Genomic DNA, 20,718 nt, shown 5'->3' on the forward strand with positions numbered 1-20,718 from the left:
GTGCAATTGTGACTTGAACCGCGCAACCAAAAGTTCGTAAGTGAGAAACATCAGGTTCTCGGCCAAATATAATTTGCATTGGGGAGTATTCATGATTTGCTGATGGCCTTAGTCGAACTAATGTTGCAGCATGTAATATGGCATGACCCCAAACAGTAGTTGGTAGTTTTGATTTCATAAGTAATGGTCTAGCAATAATTTAAAGACGTTTAATAAATGATTCCGCAAAACCATTTTGAGTATGGACATGAGCTACTGGATGTTCAATCTCAATTCCAATAGCCATACAATAGTTATCAAATGCTTGAGATGTAAACTCACCAGCATTATCAAGACGAATTCTTTTAATTGAATTGTCTGGGAATTGAGCTCTTAATTTTATGATTTGAGCAAGTAGTCTAGCAAATGTTGCATTTCTAGTAGAAAGCAAGCATACATGGGACCATCTATAAAAGGCATTAATTAATACCATAAATTATCGAAAAGGTCCACAAGGTGGATGTATAGGTCCATAAATGTCTCCTTCAATTCTTTCTAAGAAATATGGAGATTCAGTATTATCCTTCGTATATGAAGGTCTAATGACTAACTTGCCTTGCGCACAAGCATCACATGAGAATTCATTTGTAGAAAGAACCTTTTGATTCTTTATGTTGTGCCCATATGAATTATTGATTATTCGGCGCATCATAGTCGCTCCAGGATGTCCAAACCTATCATGACAAAGCTTAAAGCTTTTTGTATCATTGAACTTTACGTTCATGAAATGGTTTGTCTCAATTGCTTTTATGAATGTGTAATACATTCCAGAAGGTAGTGTTGCTAATTTTTCTTTTGTCAGCTTATAGCCTGAAACAAAAGAATTTATGCAAAGATATTCATTTCTACCTTTCACATAATTGTCTCGATGTGGTATCCATTATTTCGGATATCCTTGAAACTTAGTAAGTTACTTACTAAAGTGCAGGGCATTTTCAATATCTAATTTAGTATCATTTGGCAAAATGATACAAGCTCTTCCGGAGCCTTCAATGATTTTTGATGCACCTGATATTATGTTAACATTATTCTCATCTAATGTCAACTTAAGGAAATACTTCTTCTTTTGAAGAATAATATGTGTATTTATTTACCAAGACAAATATCACAAGATTTCATATGATATTAATATATATATATATATATTCATGCCTTGTTAAAAACCTCTCCGTAAAAACCCCATGGGAAAAATTTGGTAGAGGAAAACAGTACAAGACATATATATTTACTCATATATTACACTAGTTGCCTCGTTAAAAACCTTAACTAAGAAAACCTCGTAGGAAAAAACTTAGTAAGGGAAAAAGAGTACAACCATTCGGCCTTTAGGGCCGTTTGACCTTCAAGGTCTAATTTTCAAAAGCATATAATATGGATTGCTCTTGAAGAGTATGTAATATCCTTCATGGAATATTGATTGTGCTACATCGGGAGCAACAATATGAATCAAATAGATAAAGATTCAAGGATATGTTATCCAAATATTTAATTTACTTGCTCTTAGAGCATGTAATATTCTTCAGGAATATTACTTGTGCTACTTTAATAGCATCAATTTAAGATCTTGAATGTAATATTATTCAGGAATACTACTTGTGCTATTTGAATAGCATCAATGAGTTTTTCAAGATTATTTAAAAAAAATACGTTGTATATATATAATATACAAAGTATATATCCACTATGAATTAAAAAATTTCCCAATACATGATAATATCAATAGTGATTCAATTAGTAGAACATTGAAGTTTACTGATTATATAAAATAATACGAAACAAGAATTGCCACGTAGTAATAAATCATATTCAAGATTTTGTAGAATAAGATCCAATCAAATATTGCACTCTTAACAAACAAAATAAATTAAAACTCAATTATATATGTTTGTCATCTCACCGAAAGGGTGCACAAAAATATTGAGATTAAATCTATTGGCATCATATCTTTTTAACATAATCGGGCGAATCTATTATGTCTCCAATTATCAAAATAGTCTTCTATTTTGCGTGAACTTTTCATATTTTTCTTTATTATTTTTCTAAAATCTACTATTTCACATTGACTTTTTATACCACATCAAATACAAGTTTACATAAAATGACATATTCCGTCTAAGTACAGATCAAAAATTTACTTTATATCCTCCAAATTCCAATCAAAATTCACTTTTGTTTGGTGGAATGATTAAGATCAATATCATTCGAAATGCATCACTAATTTAATATGCTCAAACAAATGCTATTTTAATAGCATCAAAATATAACTTTTCCTATTATTTGTATTTCTTCAAGAATAACGAAAATTATATCATTCGTAATAAACAAATATAACATATTTGCATCAAACCACAAATATAAGGGGAATTTGCACAAATTTCAATAACAATCTCTTTTATGCAAAGCATATATGTTACCATGATTCCGTTTTCTGGTTATTTCCAAGCCAATTTATTGATATAAACATATTAAACAGTATAATATTATAATACTTCAAAGTTTCTTTCGTCTGGATTTAGATGATTACTAAAATTATACGGATTGAAATTCAGATGAAAAGAAAATTAGTCGTACCTTATTGGAAAGACACAATTCTTTCCTAGGGCATACCTCCAATCCTTTTACGATCGAAGGAAGATGAGAGGACTAGAACTATCGTGCTAATAACGTGTTATAAACTAGAGAGAAGCGAGAGAATATAGTAGAGAATACAAAATATCGTTCTTATGAAGTTCACAACACACCCATATTTATAGGTGTTAAACCAAGTGTGAACGTCCGGTGTGAACGTTCACACACGTCCGGTGTGAACGGAGGACAGTCAACTCCGGTGGCTTGAAGATGTCAAGTGTTATTCTCCCTCTAGGTTTCTTGGTCAACACACATAAGATATATCTAGAAGATATATTTACAACAAGACCCTAATAGAATGACATACCATTGTTTGAAAGAGAAAGTATACATGAATATTAAAATGATTTTTAGCCTCCTAAAAAAAAAATTGATTTTTGATTCACTTATATTATGTTTAGTTTTCAAATTGATTTGATTGAGGAGTATTTGTTTTCATACTTGGTCTAGTTGTAATAATATGATTGCTATTTGATTAATTCATTAATGTATATGTATCTTGTATATCAAAAAACAAAAACAAAAAAACAAATGGATTTGATTTATGATATTTTATTTAATTTATTATAGTGATGGAAAAGGACATATTTGAAACTTATATAAGATGTATTCCATTTAATCACCAAGTTTAAATTCCTGTACTTTTTATTTACACAGAAAATTTCAAATCAGTTGTGATTTGAAACTAAAAGCACCAATGATTCAAGATTAGGTTAAATTTTAAATTTTGCTGTTGTGTAACTCTTCAATTTCCTCATTTATTGGGCTGCCTCGAAAGACTTGGACACAGATAATGGGCCGTGAGGAATCATCACTTTTGGGCCAAACTATATATTATAAACCAAGACCAATAAGTGAAGTTTATGTATTTCGTCTTCGAAAGTCATTTTTATTGGATTGGAGAAAAACTTGCAGGATTGAAATAGGATCAATTGCAATCAAAATCTCTCTCAAAAAAAAAAAAAAAAATGCAATCAAAGTCACAATTAACTTTGTATCTAAGTTGTAAATTAGACACAAATTTAAAAGTAATAATGACAAAAATGTCAATAAATTGTTATAACTTACTCTCTCTCCATCCCATAAATAGGCATCGATGCTTTCGACACAAATTTTAATAAAAAAATATTTAGAATATTAATAATGGAGAAAGAGTCCCACATAATTCATGGAAGATATTATTAAATAGATTGTATTTGTGGGTAAATACTAAATATGGTAAGTTACAAGGATAAAATTGTGAGGAATGTCTAAAAATAGGATGTGCATATATAAATTTTGGGGACGTGCCAAGAAAAGAAAAAGTATACATAAATATATGGGACGAAGAGAGTATTTAACACCCCTAAATCTTTCCGGTGAACAAGAGCTGGCATATAGTCAACGAAATTTCCTACGTTGGCATATACTACATTTAACAATCAAAACGACGTCGTTTCGAAACGAGACCCGTTGGCAAATAAAATTATAATGTTTGAGCATAATTGTTTGAAAGTAGTTGCAAATTAGACATGGATCCCCGGCGATATATGGATTATATATATTTTGCTTAAGTATTTGGTTTAATTTGTAATAATGTGATTATTATATAATTAATTTATTAATATAATATACAGTTACATGACATAATATGTATCTTATACTATCTAAAAAAATCTTGCTTCAAAGTTCAAATATCAAATGTCACGATTTATTTTTTTATTATTCATAATTTTTATAACAAATTCGTTTATTGTAGCTACTCTTCATCACCAGAGATGTCACTTGGGATACCAAAAGCCAAGTGTTTCGTCTGTCGGAAAAAAAAACGTGGAAATTGAAACAATTGGGTATAAAAATGTCACTCTACAATTTCTTTTGCAATTTAATACCTAAATGTTTGGAATTTAATTAACAAATGAAAGAGAGAGAAGGAGAGAGAGAGAGAGATGCCATATCCGACGCTGACATCTAATGATTTTCACATTTCAATCACTAATTTTTACATATATAGGAAGACAATTATATTATTGATTCCACCATAAGTTATGGTGAAAGCCCACAACCATACTCTTTGTTTTCTAGTTTACAATAGAAGTTTAATCTTTCATTGAAGTTTGCACAGATTCGATGTTGGCGGCTCGTGTGATGGCTAGCCCGGAGGAAGAAGGCCAGTTTTTGCCGGAGGATACTCTCGACATTATTAGAGTTGCTCGATCGTCTTTGCTTATTAACGATAATCACGTTTAGCTTATTGTTTTGCACAATATGCATGTTTTTTGCACCGTCGATTTCCCTAGTTGGCTAAGAGACATTGTTTTAAAGGTAACACATAAGTTCTTCTTTAGTTTCAATTTTTTTTTTATCAAACTCGTAACTAGCTAGTGAGAGTAGGGATGTATATCCAAAACTTATAATAGTACAAAATATGTGGTAATAATTCGCACGGTTGAAATAAATAGGTGGAGTATTTAATTAAGACCTAACTTTTACTTTTATGGGTGTGGTCAAAAAACCCATTTCTTTTCCAAGTAGCTAGAAATAGTTTCCAATTAATAATCCCAAGTAGTAGTATTGAGTTTGTCTACCTATTCAAGCCCACATGAAATTATGTAGAAGAATAAATATATACTCCCTCTGTCCCATATGCTTAGGCTTGTTTTCCTTTTTTAAATGTTTCATTTATATAGGCTTGTTTCCATAAAAAGTAACGTTTTTTTACTCATTTACTATTATATCCCTATTTAATTATTTAATTTACTCCCACTTTAATATATCATTAAATAATAAATATGGGCATACTAGGAAATTTACTTATATATTTTCATTTCCAATAATTTTTCTTAATCTTTGTGAAAATCACAATCAGCCTATCCGTATGGGACGGAGGGAGTATACGACGACTTCACATCAACTTAGCTAATCAATCTTTTTTGGTTAATTGACAAACCCTTGACGCTAATTACTAACCAATATCCAAACTCTTGGTCTTGGATTGACAAACATATCCCTAGTTAGAATTACACATTTAAATCACATTTTTTTAATCATGTGGAACAAATTAAATTTGCATCATCTCATTGTACACATGCATAGTACTCCCTTCGTTCCCAATTCAATAGGTCATGTTTCCTTATATAAACGTCTCAATTCAATATGCCACTTCCTAAAATGGAAAGTCCACACACAATAAATATCATCACATAACTCATTATTTGTACAAATTAACAAGAGGAACTATAGATATCAACTTTATATCTCTCTCTCCTTTTTTCTTTACTGTGATGATACATAGTCACACATGATAGAAGAAGATCGACTATTTGGAAACTGCCATGGAAATTGAATGCTGCAGCAACAGTGAAAATGACCCTATACTTTGGATTATATACAGTAGAGCTGGGCAAGAATTAAGGTCCACACACACACACACAGGGAAATCCAAAATTAAAGCAGAATTGGCACACGAGTAGTTTTTATTTTTTATTTTTTATTTTTATTTTATATATTTCATATTTTGTTGGAGGGAAAGAGTTATATTATAATGCCAAAAAGAAAAAGATAGGTGTCTTAATTGAAGTTCACATGGATGCATGTGATATTGTTGGAATAGTCACGCTGTGTGTTAAAGAATATGACACCAATCATCTTTTTCAGTATAACAAAACAAATCTTTGTTTTAGTCACTGTTTATATAATACTATATAAATATATATATTCACACATACATATATTTGCTTTGCTGGCTGCATGACAACCAAAGGAATGTTGGGAGTATGTACTAGTCTACGTGTGGATCATTTTTTTTTTTTTTGACTTCAAATTCTTTTTCTTTCTTTTTAATCAATCTATACATTAGACAAATTAAATAGTTTTGGATTGAAACTTGTCACCCCTATTTTTAAGTGTGATTTACAACTATGGTCAAGAAATACATAAATTTACTTAATCTGTATCGAAAATAGAGATCGTAGATTCTCAGCTCACGTAAACTAAAAATAGACATAATATATGATGTGTTTTCGCGTGTAACTCATTTAATATATGATTTTCAATTTGATCTCTTATATAATTATGGCCCTACGAATCTAATCTTGCGGCCATTTGACACCCTTTATTCCAAACAATCTTTGATTGTACAATCAAAGTTGTATTTAATCATGAAAATCTACCTAAGTTTAGAAATTTATTGTCTCTAATTAAACGAGCTAGGACCATTGACAGGAACTATATAAAAACAAAAAACGATGAGGCTCGAAGCAAAACCGACAATATCTTTTTTCCTTTTGAGTCAAAAAATAAAGGACAATATCATGATAGTGTAGAACTGTGTGGACATTCATGCACACTTTAGATTGGAGTCCAACAATAATTTGCTTAAATTATTTTTTAAATAGATACAATTATTAGAGTGGAGAAGAGATCTCACTCAAAAAATTGTGTTAATAATTATAATTAATTATATTGTGAGCGGAGAAATGGATCCACCATTTAATAGAAATTTTTCCAAAAGTGAAAACTGACTAATTTTTGTGTACAAATCCAAAATGACAAAAATAACTTATTTTTTTATGGACAGAGGGAGTATGAAACAGAAACTTTTTTCACTTTTTAGATCGTAGAAATTTATAGTGAATTCATCACTTTGATAAATAAATTAATGATTCAGAGTTCTAGACTTCTAGAGGTGCCCAAAATTAATCTTTTTTGAATTCATAACTTTTTATGGGAAATTCATAATCATATATAACAAATTCACGGTGTATCATTGAAACCGTATTCATTGTTCATAGATTTACCTAACTAGAAAATAATTTAATTTATTTTTTAAAATAAAAATAAGATTTAGTTATTTTACTGTTCATTATCACAATGTGGTTGCATAGATTTATTGTTCATTAAAACCATAATTAGTATTTATAATTTACGTTAAGAACTTCCCCAACATTTGTTTCTTACTTTCCACCGATCACGTATCCTATCTATTTATGTCAATTTCTTTGCCACAAAATGTATTTGATCATCCTATATACACTGCAGAAATAATATAGAATATTACTCTCTCCGTCCTCCATAAATATGCGTAGATGCTTTCGATACGAGTTTTAATAAAAAATTATTTAGAATATTAATGGTGAAAAAAGAGTCTCACAATTAAGAGTATTATTAAATAGATCACGAGTAAATAAATGTAAGTTACAAGAGTAAAATTATCAAAATTTATGATAAAAGTTTGGTAGATAATATAAGTGGGAATTATCACATATAACCACACGATGGCGTCATCGATGGTGCCATCGAATACACCATCGAGTATAAAAAAGTCAAAGAGTGTTATATAGTCTTTTAAACTTAAAATGACTATATAACTTATTTATTATAAAATAGAACTGTAAAATTTATATTTTTATAAAAAATGGCTATAATAAGATTTCGCTCGTGATATAATTTGGAAGTGGTAATTAGAAGGAAAGAGAGTTGCGACAAAAATGATCCGTAGAAATTGAAACATGGTAAAATGGTGTGCACGTGTTTGGTCGTGGACCATGAAACTAGGCTTAGCTACTTGTAGTTTTGTGGAGGAATGTTGGGCTTTATTTCATGTGACAATATCTTCACACATTTTCTCATGCCCTTTTTCTACGTTTTTCTACTCCTTCCGTCCTATTAAAAATTATCACATTATTTTTAAGCACGAAAATTAAAAAAATGTATGCTTAAAAATTGTTCACTTGCCGAGATTAAATTAATCTGAAATTATCTGAGATTGAGTTGGCTCGAGATTAATTTTGTGACAGAGGGTAAGCCAAGACTCATAAGTCAAACCAGGGGGCTTAGCCCACTGGCCACCGGGTCCTCACTTAAGTGAAGTGACCCGGGTTCGATCCCTCTTGGGAGCGAATTGGTGATTGGAGATATAAGGTGGATTTGGTGAATGGAGAGATAATGTGGTTCTTGGAGTGGATGTGGAACTAATTACTAACATCTAACATGACTTTGCCCGATCAAAAAAAAAAAAAAGACTCATAAGTCAAGACTATTCCTATGTGATATTGTTCCAAGATTGAATCACGGGTCGTATTCACCCAACCGAACAAGATATTACTAAGATTAGTTTAATTCAATCCTATCTAATCCTTTACACCGAACGGCCCTTTAATAAATAAAGTCAGTTGGTGGAAATTATTTAAATATTAAATATAGAGAGAATATGTTGTCAAAAAAAATAAGATATTTATAATGGAACATTCCATTATAAAAAGTGAGACATTTGTAATGAGACGAAGAGAGTATTAAATACCTAAAACCCATCACTCTTTCTCATAACACCAACAATCTTGGGATTTCAGGTCCGAATATCTCTATGTCGATTTTCATTATTCATGCAATATTAGATCCCACACATCATTTTCACCAATGCAAATATTTTGATTATTCATGCAATAAAAAAATGATAATCATTTTCAATATTTTGATCTATTATCACAAGATTATTCTAACAATCTGTGACATAACTCTGAAATTTTTTGTTTCTCCAATAAAAAAAATACTAACATTCTAACAATAATATGTGTTGACTCAATAATAGAAAGGTCGAATTCATTGTCACCTAATTTTCTAAAACATTTATTTTTATAAAATAAATAATTTAGCTTCCAACGACAATGATTTTAAGACTACGTTGCATCTTTACGTATACAATAAAACATTGACTCTTTTTTATTTTATTTTATTTTTTTCCTCTTTTTTGTTTTTTCTCTTCCATGTGCACTTTTGTGACTTGGGGGCATATATATGTGAATGTTGGGTTACTATGGGTTGGAGACATAATCTCAGTCTCAGATTTGCTGTTTCTTTCAAAAAAATTTAGGTCCAAAATAGTTTGTTTGTCACGTGACCTTTGTGTGGAGGATTGATAACTAATACTACTATGATTTCTTTCTTAGATTGAAAAATTAAATTGCGTATCTTAATCAATACCAAAACTAACAATTCAAAAGTATCCTTAATACTACATTCATTAGCTTTTTCATCGACAAGATGGGAATTTAAGACGATTAAAGGGGCTGTACTTTTAAGCTAGTGGAGCCCAACTCAAGTGATAAAGCTGAGACAGACTCTCCTTTGTGAGATGTCTTTGGTTCAATCTCGTCTATAAACGCTCCTTTGGAGAGCGCTCCAATGAGACCCCCTATTTTTAATGAGACCTGAGGCACGATCTTTGTGCATTCATTTCATCAATCATATGGCTGATATTGTATCTAGAGGGAGAATTTTTTTTCTCAGGGTTCGAATCCTGGAGGGAGCGAAATATTTTAAATTTCGTTATTCATCAGTATATACTGCATTGTTCATCGGTATATAGTACCTTGTTCATCAGATTATATGTATTATTCATCACCAATTTTTTAAATTTTGTTATTCATCAGTATATACTGCCTTGTGGCCCTTGTTCATCAATCTTTTAATTGTTGTAAAATGCAAAATAGTAAGAAGGTCTCTTGAGATAAAATACAATAGTGTAGCGACATAGTAAAAAAAAAAAAAAACTGTAAAGAAAACTTTGAAGATGAAGTATATTACAGCCTTTCAAAAAAAAAGATGAAATATTACAGTTCGAGGATATAACGAAAATATAGTACAAATAAACAGTAAAAGTATAGATTTCTCAAAAAAAAAATTAAAAAAAAATAGAGACCTAAGCCCATGATTTAATCTAGCTAGCTAGTTTTATGATTCATACACCTCCGTTATAACCTGCAAAAAAAACTTTGTGTGCATTGGTACGGTTCATCCACTCAATTAAGGTTTATCAATTTTCAATTAAGATTTATGTATTTATTAATTATAAATAGAATAATTAATTATAATTAAAATAAATTATGCCTTTTATGGTAGAAGGGTGTGTAATAGCGGATTATTTAAGCAGCTTAATTAAAATTGAAAAGCTAAGAAAATAAATGACTTGATATATATTTTTTAAAGGGACTATATGTAGGCCACCACTTTCTAATCCAAGTAAAAACATATCTCCATGATGAACCGAATCTAGTAAATATGCTATTTCCCAAGTTTTTTTTTTTCTATTTTAAATAAAAAAAATAAATTGGACACTATTTTCCCGAGAAAATGGGGTTTTGATGAAGAGCACATAGTCACGCGGTAGTAATAGCCAAGTTGGATGGGGCCATTATTTAATCTACGAGACTGAATAATTGTAAAATTTTGAAAACGACAATTGTATACAGATAAGACCTTTTAAAAAATATTTAAAAAAATACAGATAAGACTTATTTTGGCGTTTTTTTGCGATTCTAGGGTTTTCATAAATTATTTTGGAGAAAGCAGCAGCCAGCAAATGTAAATCGTGGTTGAATTCTCGACATACGAAATTTTAATGGACATTGTACGCACTTCTCTTTTAAATGCATACCAAAAGTTGGTTCTTTCTTTATTTATTACTATTATTCATTTCATTTCACGTGGGTACTACAAGAATTGTATAATGAATTTAATCTTGGTACCAACCAACAAAAATAAGGGAGATAAATATCATGTAGCATCAAAAAATATCTCTCCCGAATTAGGAATTTGAAATTAATCTTGGTACCAACCACCCCAAAAAAAAATAAGGGAGATAAATTCATGTAGCATGAAAAAATATCTTATGTTATGATTATACTATTACATATACAGAGGGAGAGAGTTTGGAAGAGGGAATGAGGATTTAAAGGAGTAAATTATAAGGAAAAACGTATTTAAATATTTGTATACAAATTGGGAGCGTAGTAGTAATTTAGAGAATAACTGTAGAGAAGAAGATGAGGAATATACAATTTTGAAGCATTAGGGTGCGTTTACTTTGATGGATAAATTTATCATGGAAAAATAAGGGATAATAAAAATTTATGCCTTTAAAAGTCTCATTTCTTTTCTCATATTTTACACAAAAGAGAAGTTCATCATTTTTCATCCTTATTTTCACTTCAAGGAGGGATAATATCATTTTTCCATCCTTATTTACACATGTATTCTTTTTGTCTTATAATTATTTTAGTTTTCAAGAACATGAGTAGCTAATTTATTTCTATCAATTTTTTTTATCAATAAAGTAAAAATATATATAAAGAAGTGGCCACGGTACCAGCGGTACCAAAATCAATACAAGAAAGGGAGCGTGCACTCACTAGAGCACCACGTAGAGAAAGGAACATTCGATTCCACAATTTGGAAAATCTTGTTCCAACTCCAAAGTCTACCTTTAATCTCCAAAACAAGTTTCTGTGCATCCCAAACCTTTCCTTCAAACCTACTTTCATTTCTGCATTTCCAAACCAGCCAAATTGTCCAAACCCACAATGCCTTAAGAAATTCCCGGCACTTCTTTCCTCTTCCACCGTGTGTAAAGGACATGAAATGTTGAATTAAACCTTGAGGCTTTCCGGTTTTGATATCGATCCATTACTGGATTTGGTCCCACACAAACTCAACTTTCGGGTAGTGAAGGAAGATATGCTCCACCGTCTCCTCGCTCGCCACACATATGTTACACCATCTCTCTTCAATTCCAATCGGTATATTCCTCTTCACCAAATTATCGCACGTCGCCAACCTGTTTCTCCAACCTCTCCATGCGATCACCCTTGCCTTGTGTAGAGTCGGTGCCTCCCAAACTTGAGCCAACTCTTTGTTATAACAGGAAGATTGCGCGCCTTTCATCGCCGCAACGGATTCATATGCCGACTTGGTTGAAAAAACTCTGTCTTTTGCCGCCTTCCAAATCCAGCCATCCTACTTTCTTGGTCTAGGAACAAAAGCAGAAATAACCAACATTAGAGCATCAACCATCCATTTCTCCCCTCGCGCAACTCTCTTCTCCAGCCTACCTCCCATACCCACTCTTCTCCCACCCAATATCCAGACTCCCCGACCAGCCCATTTTTATCCACACTTAAATTAAACAGCCTCGGGAACACGTATTTAAGCAGTTTACCACCTACCCACACCTCATTCCAAAATCTGATACCCATGCCATTCCCGAGATACCGAATTATGTTATAAAAAAACCAATACTCCTCCACCCCTCCCCCTTTCTCTACAATCTCGGACCACCACCCCTTCATACCGCCTCTAACCCCAAGCCTGCACCCCCCTCCCCCTTCCCCCTAAACCAGCTCACCAATTAACACATGAGAGGCATTTGCAAAAATGCCCTTTTCTTATAAACACTTGTAAAAATGCCCTTTTTCACTTATGAAAAAGGGCATTTTTACAAGTGTTTATAAGAAAAGGGCAGCTCACCAATTAACACATGATTTAACCACCCTCGCCCAAAGCACCTCGCTATCAATTATAAGCTTACAGTAGATGAATTTATGTTTAGGATTATCCAACTACAACCTTCTTCTATTCTTGGATTCATATTTTGCTTTAACTTTAACATGCTAATTGAACGCGATCATTAAACACGATTACGTATTTAGATGTATTAATTTAGAATCGGAACACTGAGGATTACTATCTATGTGATCTAGAACATATGACATGCTAATTAATAAAATTGAGATGTTGGATACTGTATATATATTTATTAATCTTTTGAGAGATGCATGTTACTCCCTCCGTCTCACGAATCTTGACACGTTTGATTTCGGCACGGGAATTAAGGAATTATAGATTAATTTTTTAAGTGTGTAGTTAATAACGTATAAAAATGATAAAGTATAAGAGAGAACGTAATAATTATTACCTTATTTGGAAATGTGTCAAGATTCATGGGATGGTCCAAAAGAAAAAATGTGTCAAGATTCGTGGGACGGAGGGAGTAGTAATTACTGAGACGTAACAATTGTTGCATGTAATTAGCATATATTCAAGAGAAACTCTAAACTAGATTTCAAGATTGATGGTTCCACGAGGCATCATCCTGTTGGAAAAAATTGCAACCCTGACTTCGAATTTCATAAATTATGATTTTTTTTTAAATCAATTTTCATATTATTCATCGTGTATTCGCAATTCGTGATTTATATTTAAAAATGGCTTTGTAGCTTAAAGCATACCCCACCGAAAATTTGGGGGAATTATCTTTGACCTCTCATGTCTCTCTTTTTTGATAGGTCAGAGTTTCTTTTTGAATGTTTTAATTAAAAAGTTGGCAATTTTTACAACTCGGCCTAAATATCGAGTCATTTTTGTAACTCAGTGCAAAGGTCAGATAATATTTTTTAATTATTACTATACTTTGTTTTTTCTGATTTGTCATAATTAAAATTATAATCTCGTTCCTCCAAATTTATTGCTGAATATAAAAATATAATTTCGTCCATCGATTTTTAAAATTTTAGTTCAATCTCTAACCACTAGAACAATATTAGTGATAATCTTATTGATTTAAGATTTTAAACTGATTCAGTAAGACAATTAAACCCAGCATCATAATGTTGACATCAAGAATAATCAAATCGCAAGAAGTAATGTTCCAAAATGGATCTGGCGTTTAATTTTTTTCTCAAAAAAAAAAAAGGAAAAAAAAGGACCTGGCGTTGCTGCTAACATTAATGATGATGGCACAATGAGATTGTCGACTAAGGCTGACTCATCATTCATCATACTCACATGAATGCATGTGGGCAAAAAGGGCAAGAGAGATAAGGAGCCATAAATAATTATATATATACATTTAAATAGAGTTGCAATTATGGTATCGTTACATAAATTGGAATCACATATTTTGTACATATCATGCATTAAGAACGTGGCACGTAACATAAGATTTTTAAGGCCTTTCGAGGAAAATACATGTAAAGGGTAAATGAGAACAAAAATTTAAATATTAAAAAACATATATCATTATTATTGTTGTTGTTATTATTATTATTATTGTTTTAGTATGAATTTTTTTAATGCATATAATTGAATACAAAAGTGCATAATTTTACACACAAAAATGTAATGCATATTTTGTGGCAACATCATGCATATTTTTTTGTGCAAAAGTTATGCATATTTGTGTTTATATATTATATACATGCATTTCTGTGTGGAACATTATGCATATATATGTTTAATTATATGCATTTTGTGTGTAACATTAAAAATATTTGTGTTAAATTATATGCATGATTAAGGCGGCAAACAGTGAGCAATAGCGAGATGTAGCTAATGTGCAATGCATTTTTTAGTGTAATATTATGCATATTTGTGTTTAATTATATGAATTAAAAAAATTTGGATATTAATATCATATTTTTTTTTCCTATTTTACACTGCGTATTTTGCATTTGAAAGGTCTTGGAATGTCTCTGCCACGTGTCGCATTCTTGGTGCATCACATTGACAAAATGTGTGGTCCAGAATTGGTATTAAATACTTCTACCTAAGGTTTGAGTACTACATGATCTATAATATATATATATATATATTGATCTAGTGAGAATTGTCAAATACGATGAGAAATGATAACAAATATGAAATATCAATTATTCATCGTATTGTTGATATTATTCGAGTTAATCGTGTGAAATGAGAATAACGAACATATCAATAAGATCTACGAACAAATCAATTAATGTAACCCATGAATAATCATTCTTACCAAGTTTTGAATACTGGAGGGAGCCCCAATTTCACTACTGAATATAATTATTTGTATGTGTTACATTAATTCGTTCATTATTCTCATCTTTCACTACCAACGTTATCTTTATATCACAACCCCTATATAGATACATATGTCTAGATGAGCCTCAAAATAGTGAAAGACAAAGTGTGGTCCTTGATGCATCCAACTTTGATCAACATCATAAACCTTGTCTTAGCTCCAAACCCTTAGCCTTGATGGCGACCACACTCCTCATTATTCATTAACATCTCAATCCCAACAATTCACAATATTTGGCACTCTCACTCAATCACACTATTTACGAGAGTGACTTTAATTCCCCTTTCTTCTCTAACTAATATGACAGGAATGTATCATCCAATTAGTAATGAGGGAATTAATGACACCATTAGTTGAAGACAAAAAACCTTAATTAATGAAGCCGCCTCGTGTGAATGAATATTATGAATGAATACATAAAAAGATAGAGTACAAAGTTTGGCTATACTTTACTTTAATTTTAAATACTACTATATGATTTATCTATTTTATTCACTTAGGGTGCGTTCTCTTTGATTGTAAATTTATCATGGGAAAATGAAGGATAAACAAAATTTCACCCTTTAAATCCTTCATTTCTTTTTTCACATTTTCTACTTGACCCTAAATCAAGTAGAAAATGTGGGAAGAGAAAAAAAGAATTTAAAGGGTGAAATTTTATTTATCCTTCCTTTTTTCATGATAAATTTATAACAAAAAAGAACGCAATTTAAGCTATATTTACCTAATAATAGCAGCTGCCATTTTTCATGGAAGAAAAGAGAGAGAGAGAGCATAAAGTTAAGAGGATTTGAATGTTTAATTGGAATGTCACATGTGGCATAAGTGGGGGTGGGGGCTGCCCACAACATGACACTCCTTTTTTGTTGCAAAATTAGGCTGTTATTTTGGCGGAATTTGCCCTACTTTCAAATTTGTGGGGTTTTCTCTTTCTCTCTTTCTTTGCCAACAACAAAAATTTACATGTTATTTATTGTTATCTATTGTGACTGTAAATTGATCAAACCACATTAGTCATTTTCCATGCCACATTAGTCATTTTCCGGTTTGTGAATATGCTATATACTTGTATACACATATTCGACGCTTTAAATAAAAGATTCTATTTTGAATATTGAGAAGAAAATGAAAGAATTTGGCTGATTGCTTCACGATTGGCAGCTACGACAAATTTAAGGTCTACTTCATTAAATGTGATTGTTGATTCAAAATGATTATAACCACAAGAAATAATTATAAATAAAGTAGATTACACAAATTTTTAAGGCAATAGTTTTAATAATCAGTGCTTCTTTTTGATGTGACTCGCAAATGTACTACTATATCCAGTAATTTGTTCAATAGAATAAGGTTAAGTCCAAGAAATGAATAAGATAAAGAAGGAGAAAAATAGAAAAAGAATAAGCAATCCTAATAATTGAATAAGTAGTGGGGAATCAAATGAAATGGCGTAAACAATATAAAAACAAAAATATGAGTTGGCATGTCACAATTCATAAAGCCAATGAATAAATGATTCCAATTTAAAGTCAAAGAAACATCGAAGAAACAAGAGAGAGATTGGGTATGCTAAGGCAGGCAAATTTACACAGATTAAAAAAAAAAAAATACATGAATATATCAACCTTAATTATTAACATAGGCTTAAAAATTCAAAAATTTTAACCCCAAAAATAATTAAAAAGAAAAAGAGAAACAGAAAAAGAAGGGGAAAAGAAACACCTAAGACGAACTAAAATTCTGGCCGGAGTGGCCAAAAGCGGCGGCGGAGGCGCCGCCATTGAGTAGGCCCGTGAGAAAAGTCATAGCTTTGACTTGCATTTCCAAAGCCGCAATATAATCAGTGGTTTCTTCTAGAAGGTTGGGCAGCGAGACCTTCCGGCAGCCGGGGACTAACCGGCTCAGGACCTTAACTTTCTTCTGCATCGGCGGCAGTTTCTTCTGCGCCGCCACCTTCCTCGAGCGGGATCTTCCGGCGCCCGGCTTGGCCGCCTTCTTGTGCTTCTTGTTGATGTGAGCGAGGCGGAGGCTGAGGCGGTTGGTGAGGATGGCTCTGCTCCATCGCGTCTTGCCCCGGGCGGACGCCGCCAGCACCCGGTCGGCGGCATCGCGGACGGCGTGGCCGGAATCGGGGCGGCGGAGGTGGCGGAGGGCGTCCACGAGCTTCGACGAGTAGATGTGCTGCTCCGCTTGGGTCCGCCACCGGGTCGGGCCCGTTTCCGCGGCGATCCGGGCGTCCGAATCCGGGTCGATTTTCCGACGCTTGCGCGATACGTTGGAATTGGCGTCGGGATTTGATTCCGCCATAGTGAAAGTCAACTGCAAAAACTGCGGCTCCGAAATCAGTGATTGACAAATCAAAGGAAATCGAATTTCCAATACATCAATCTCAAATCATTTCAGCCCTAAATAAATGAATCGCCCGAAATTTTATATACAGTACCTGATCAAAGGAGGAAACAGTCGCCCGGCGCGGGGAGACAGTAGAGAGAGAAACAGGTATCGGTGAGAGAGAGAGAGAGAGAGAGAGAGAGATGTATATTTGGGATTATATGTGTAGCAGAGATGCAGAGAAGAAGAGGAGAAATTGAATTGGAGAAAAGGGGAGTAGTGGAGCACTACTTGAGAGAGAGAGATGAAGATGAGAGGGAAGAAACGACAACACACGCGTCTTTTGTCTATTCATCAATTTATTGCGCTGCCACATTACTCTTTTTTCCCTCTCTACTTTTCATGTGCTCATCACAGGTAGGTATTATTAACACCATTATTTATTTATTTATTTTTTTAAAAAAATTAACTAAATTGCTTAAAATGAGTTTCTACTTAATTCTTTTTATTTTATTCTCAAAAAACAAAAAAGTTTTCAACGTACAACTTAGACCTGACTGCATACAAACAATGTGCAGTACACAATAGACAAGAAACTGATGATGTAAATATGAAGCATTCAATTTTTATGCTAGTATGTATTTTTGTTTTAAAGAATAATGCAGGTATTTAATAATAAATGTGAAGTTGAGATAAGCATTAACTTTTGTGTACAGTGATTTATTTATCTTCCCTACACGTTTATGTCAAGTTTGTAGATAAGATGGTTCAACGAATATACGTTTTCTTAACTAAAATAAAAACAACAAATTCATGCCTTACTTAACACATAAGATTAGACATCCTACTGATTTTATTAAACAAATTATAGTACTCAAATTATCTAACATAATCCTATATTACTTACTTTTTTAAATATTTCATATCATTAACATAATCCTATATTACTTACTTTTTTAAATATTTCATATAATGCGTTGTTATACTCTTGAATTGACCTTATATTCACATGAATGCGAGTGCTTAATTATTTTCTTTTACAATGGCTTAAAAATTCGTTAATGCTAAGTGGTCGTAAATGATAAAGATTTTACGCTGGGTTTATTCGTTAATGCTAAGTGGTCGTAAATGATAAAGATTTTACGCTGGGTTTATTTTTGATGGATAAATTTTGATGCGGAGTAAAGTATGCGAGCCTTTAGGATCAGAACATGTGGCGTGATTTGGCAGACCAGAGTAGTACGGAGGAGTAGATCGTATTAAGGCAGAATAAATTATTCCAGACATAAATAGCAAAGTTGGAGACAACTGCAGAGATTGGGCAGAGAAGAAAAGTCCGAAGCAACCTTCCAGAGCAGACTAACTGAGATGAGTCCGTCCGAAGAAGAAGAGCACTCGTAGATTTCCAGAGGAGAGAACCAGAGGAAGGCTTTCCAAGTTGGCTCTGTATTTGGGAGACAAGGACCCGACAAGGCATATGTCAATGATAGGCCTAGTCAGTTAGGTGGTTAGCGCACGAAATAAGTGAATTTGTAAAATTAATATCCTGCACGAAATAAGTGACTTTGTAAAATTACTATCCTGTCCTCAGTTGCAATGCCTATAAATATCCACGGCCTTGAAATAAACGGCACGCTCTCTCTCTTTTTCCAATAGAACTCTCTTTTAGCTTTATGAAAATCTGATAATCATGATAACTCAGCTAGATCATAAGAAAATTCCTACCGTATATCCCATAAGTTTAATTATAGTTTCACCAAATTTATTTATGGAAAAAGATGAATAAACAAAAATTTATGCCTTGAAATGTCTTATCTTTTTTCCAACATTTGTCACAGAGATGTTCAATGTTTTTCCTTTTTTATTTTCACTTCAAGATGTTCACTGTTTTTCCTTTTTTATTTTCACTTCAAGGATGAATAATATTATCCATCCATTTTTGAGTAGATAATATTATTCATCCTTGAAGTGAATATAAAGAATGAAAAATGGTGAACATCTCTTTTGTATGTCAAATGTTAGAATATTTGAAATATTTCTAGAGTGTGGATCCAATTTGTAAATTATCTTCTTTTTTATTGGTACTTAATCGTTTGGAAATGTTTTCTATAAAGAAATATTCTCTTGGCTAGATGGTAACATATCTAGGATTTTTCGATAGACCCTGATATATATTCCAGAAGATTTGTGTTTGTGAAAGGTAGATTTTCTTTTATGGTGCATTTGCTTTGGTTGTAAAATTTTCTTTGAAAAATAATAGATAAGAATATATGAGAAAATATTATCTTTATATCTTTTTTATTATTATTATATGTTTATTACAAATGAAAAGATGAAAAAATGTTGGAAAATATTTTCACACTCATATCTTAGGATAATATTATTCAACATTAGATAAAAAATAAGTGAAAAAGAGTTGTTCAAAAAAAATTTATATTCCATCATCCTGTCCAAATAAAATTTTCCACCATACTAAATATGTGAAAATGATGAAAATATACTCTTGCGCTCATTTTTCATCAAAATAAGCGCACACTTAGAATTTTGGGATAATGAGTGAAGATTTGGAAAGTTACTTATATTATTTGATTTAGTTTTTCGATCGTAATATAATAAAAAGTTTTCCTGAGCATAATCCCATGATCCCTTAAATATAGATGCATGTATAAAATCAATTTTGTATATTGATTCTATATATGATAATTATACAGTGTTGTTTTGTTATATGACACGTAATAAATGCTCAAGTCATTGAGAACCATTTGTTTCATGTTAGTAAGGTTTTGATCTATTTCACATACCATGAAAAAATTCTAACGATACTCATAATTTCTAAATTTTGTTCTAATCTAATTTCTATCTGTTTTTATTATTGGGTGTGTTTGATAGTCATATTTAAAAATGGTGTGATTAATAAAATTAAAATAAATTTTATCAGAAAAAATAAAATTAAGATAAATAATATAGAAAAAATGAGATTAATTATCTATCTAGCCTAAATAAATAATACTCCATGAAGGTAGATGAGTTATTTATCGAGGTGAAATAATAGAATAAGACAAGATTTTTTAACTATC

General features: G+C 31.8%; 2 protein-coding genes across 4 annotated transcripts in view; both read right to left on the minus strand.

The window, feature by feature from the left end:
- The window catches only part of LOC131008955 (uncharacterized), a 984,029-nt gene that overhangs the window by 494,797 nt on the left and 468,514 nt on the right, over positions 1 to 20,718 (minus strand). The window lies entirely within an intron of this gene.
- LOC131009026 (transcription factor bHLH149-like) overlaps positions 16,803 to 20,718 on the minus strand; it is a 50,425-nt gene continuing 46,509 nt past the window's right edge. Inside the window, exons 2-3 of one of the 2 annotated variants that reach the window (XM_057936218.1) lie at positions 17,754 to 17,833; positions 16,803 to 17,629 (exon numbers count right to left, since the gene is read on the minus strand). In XM_057936218.1, coding sequence (XP_057792201.1) covers positions 17,033 to 17,629; positions 17,754 to 17,833 — 677 coding nt within the window. In that variant the 3' untranslated portion in view covers positions 16,803 to 17,032. Of the gene's footprint in view, positions 17,639 to 17,753; positions 17,834 to 20,718 lie in introns of both variants that reach the window. The other variant, XM_057936217.1, reaches the window with a different exon arrangement.

This window comes from Salvia miltiorrhiza, chromosome 2 (genome assembly GCF_028751815.1).
Source record: "Salvia miltiorrhiza cultivar Shanhuang (shh) chromosome 2, IMPLAD_Smil_shh, whole genome shotgun sequence".
Taxonomy (NCBI): Eukaryota; Viridiplantae; Streptophyta; class Magnoliopsida; order Lamiales; family Lamiaceae; genus Salvia; species Salvia miltiorrhiza.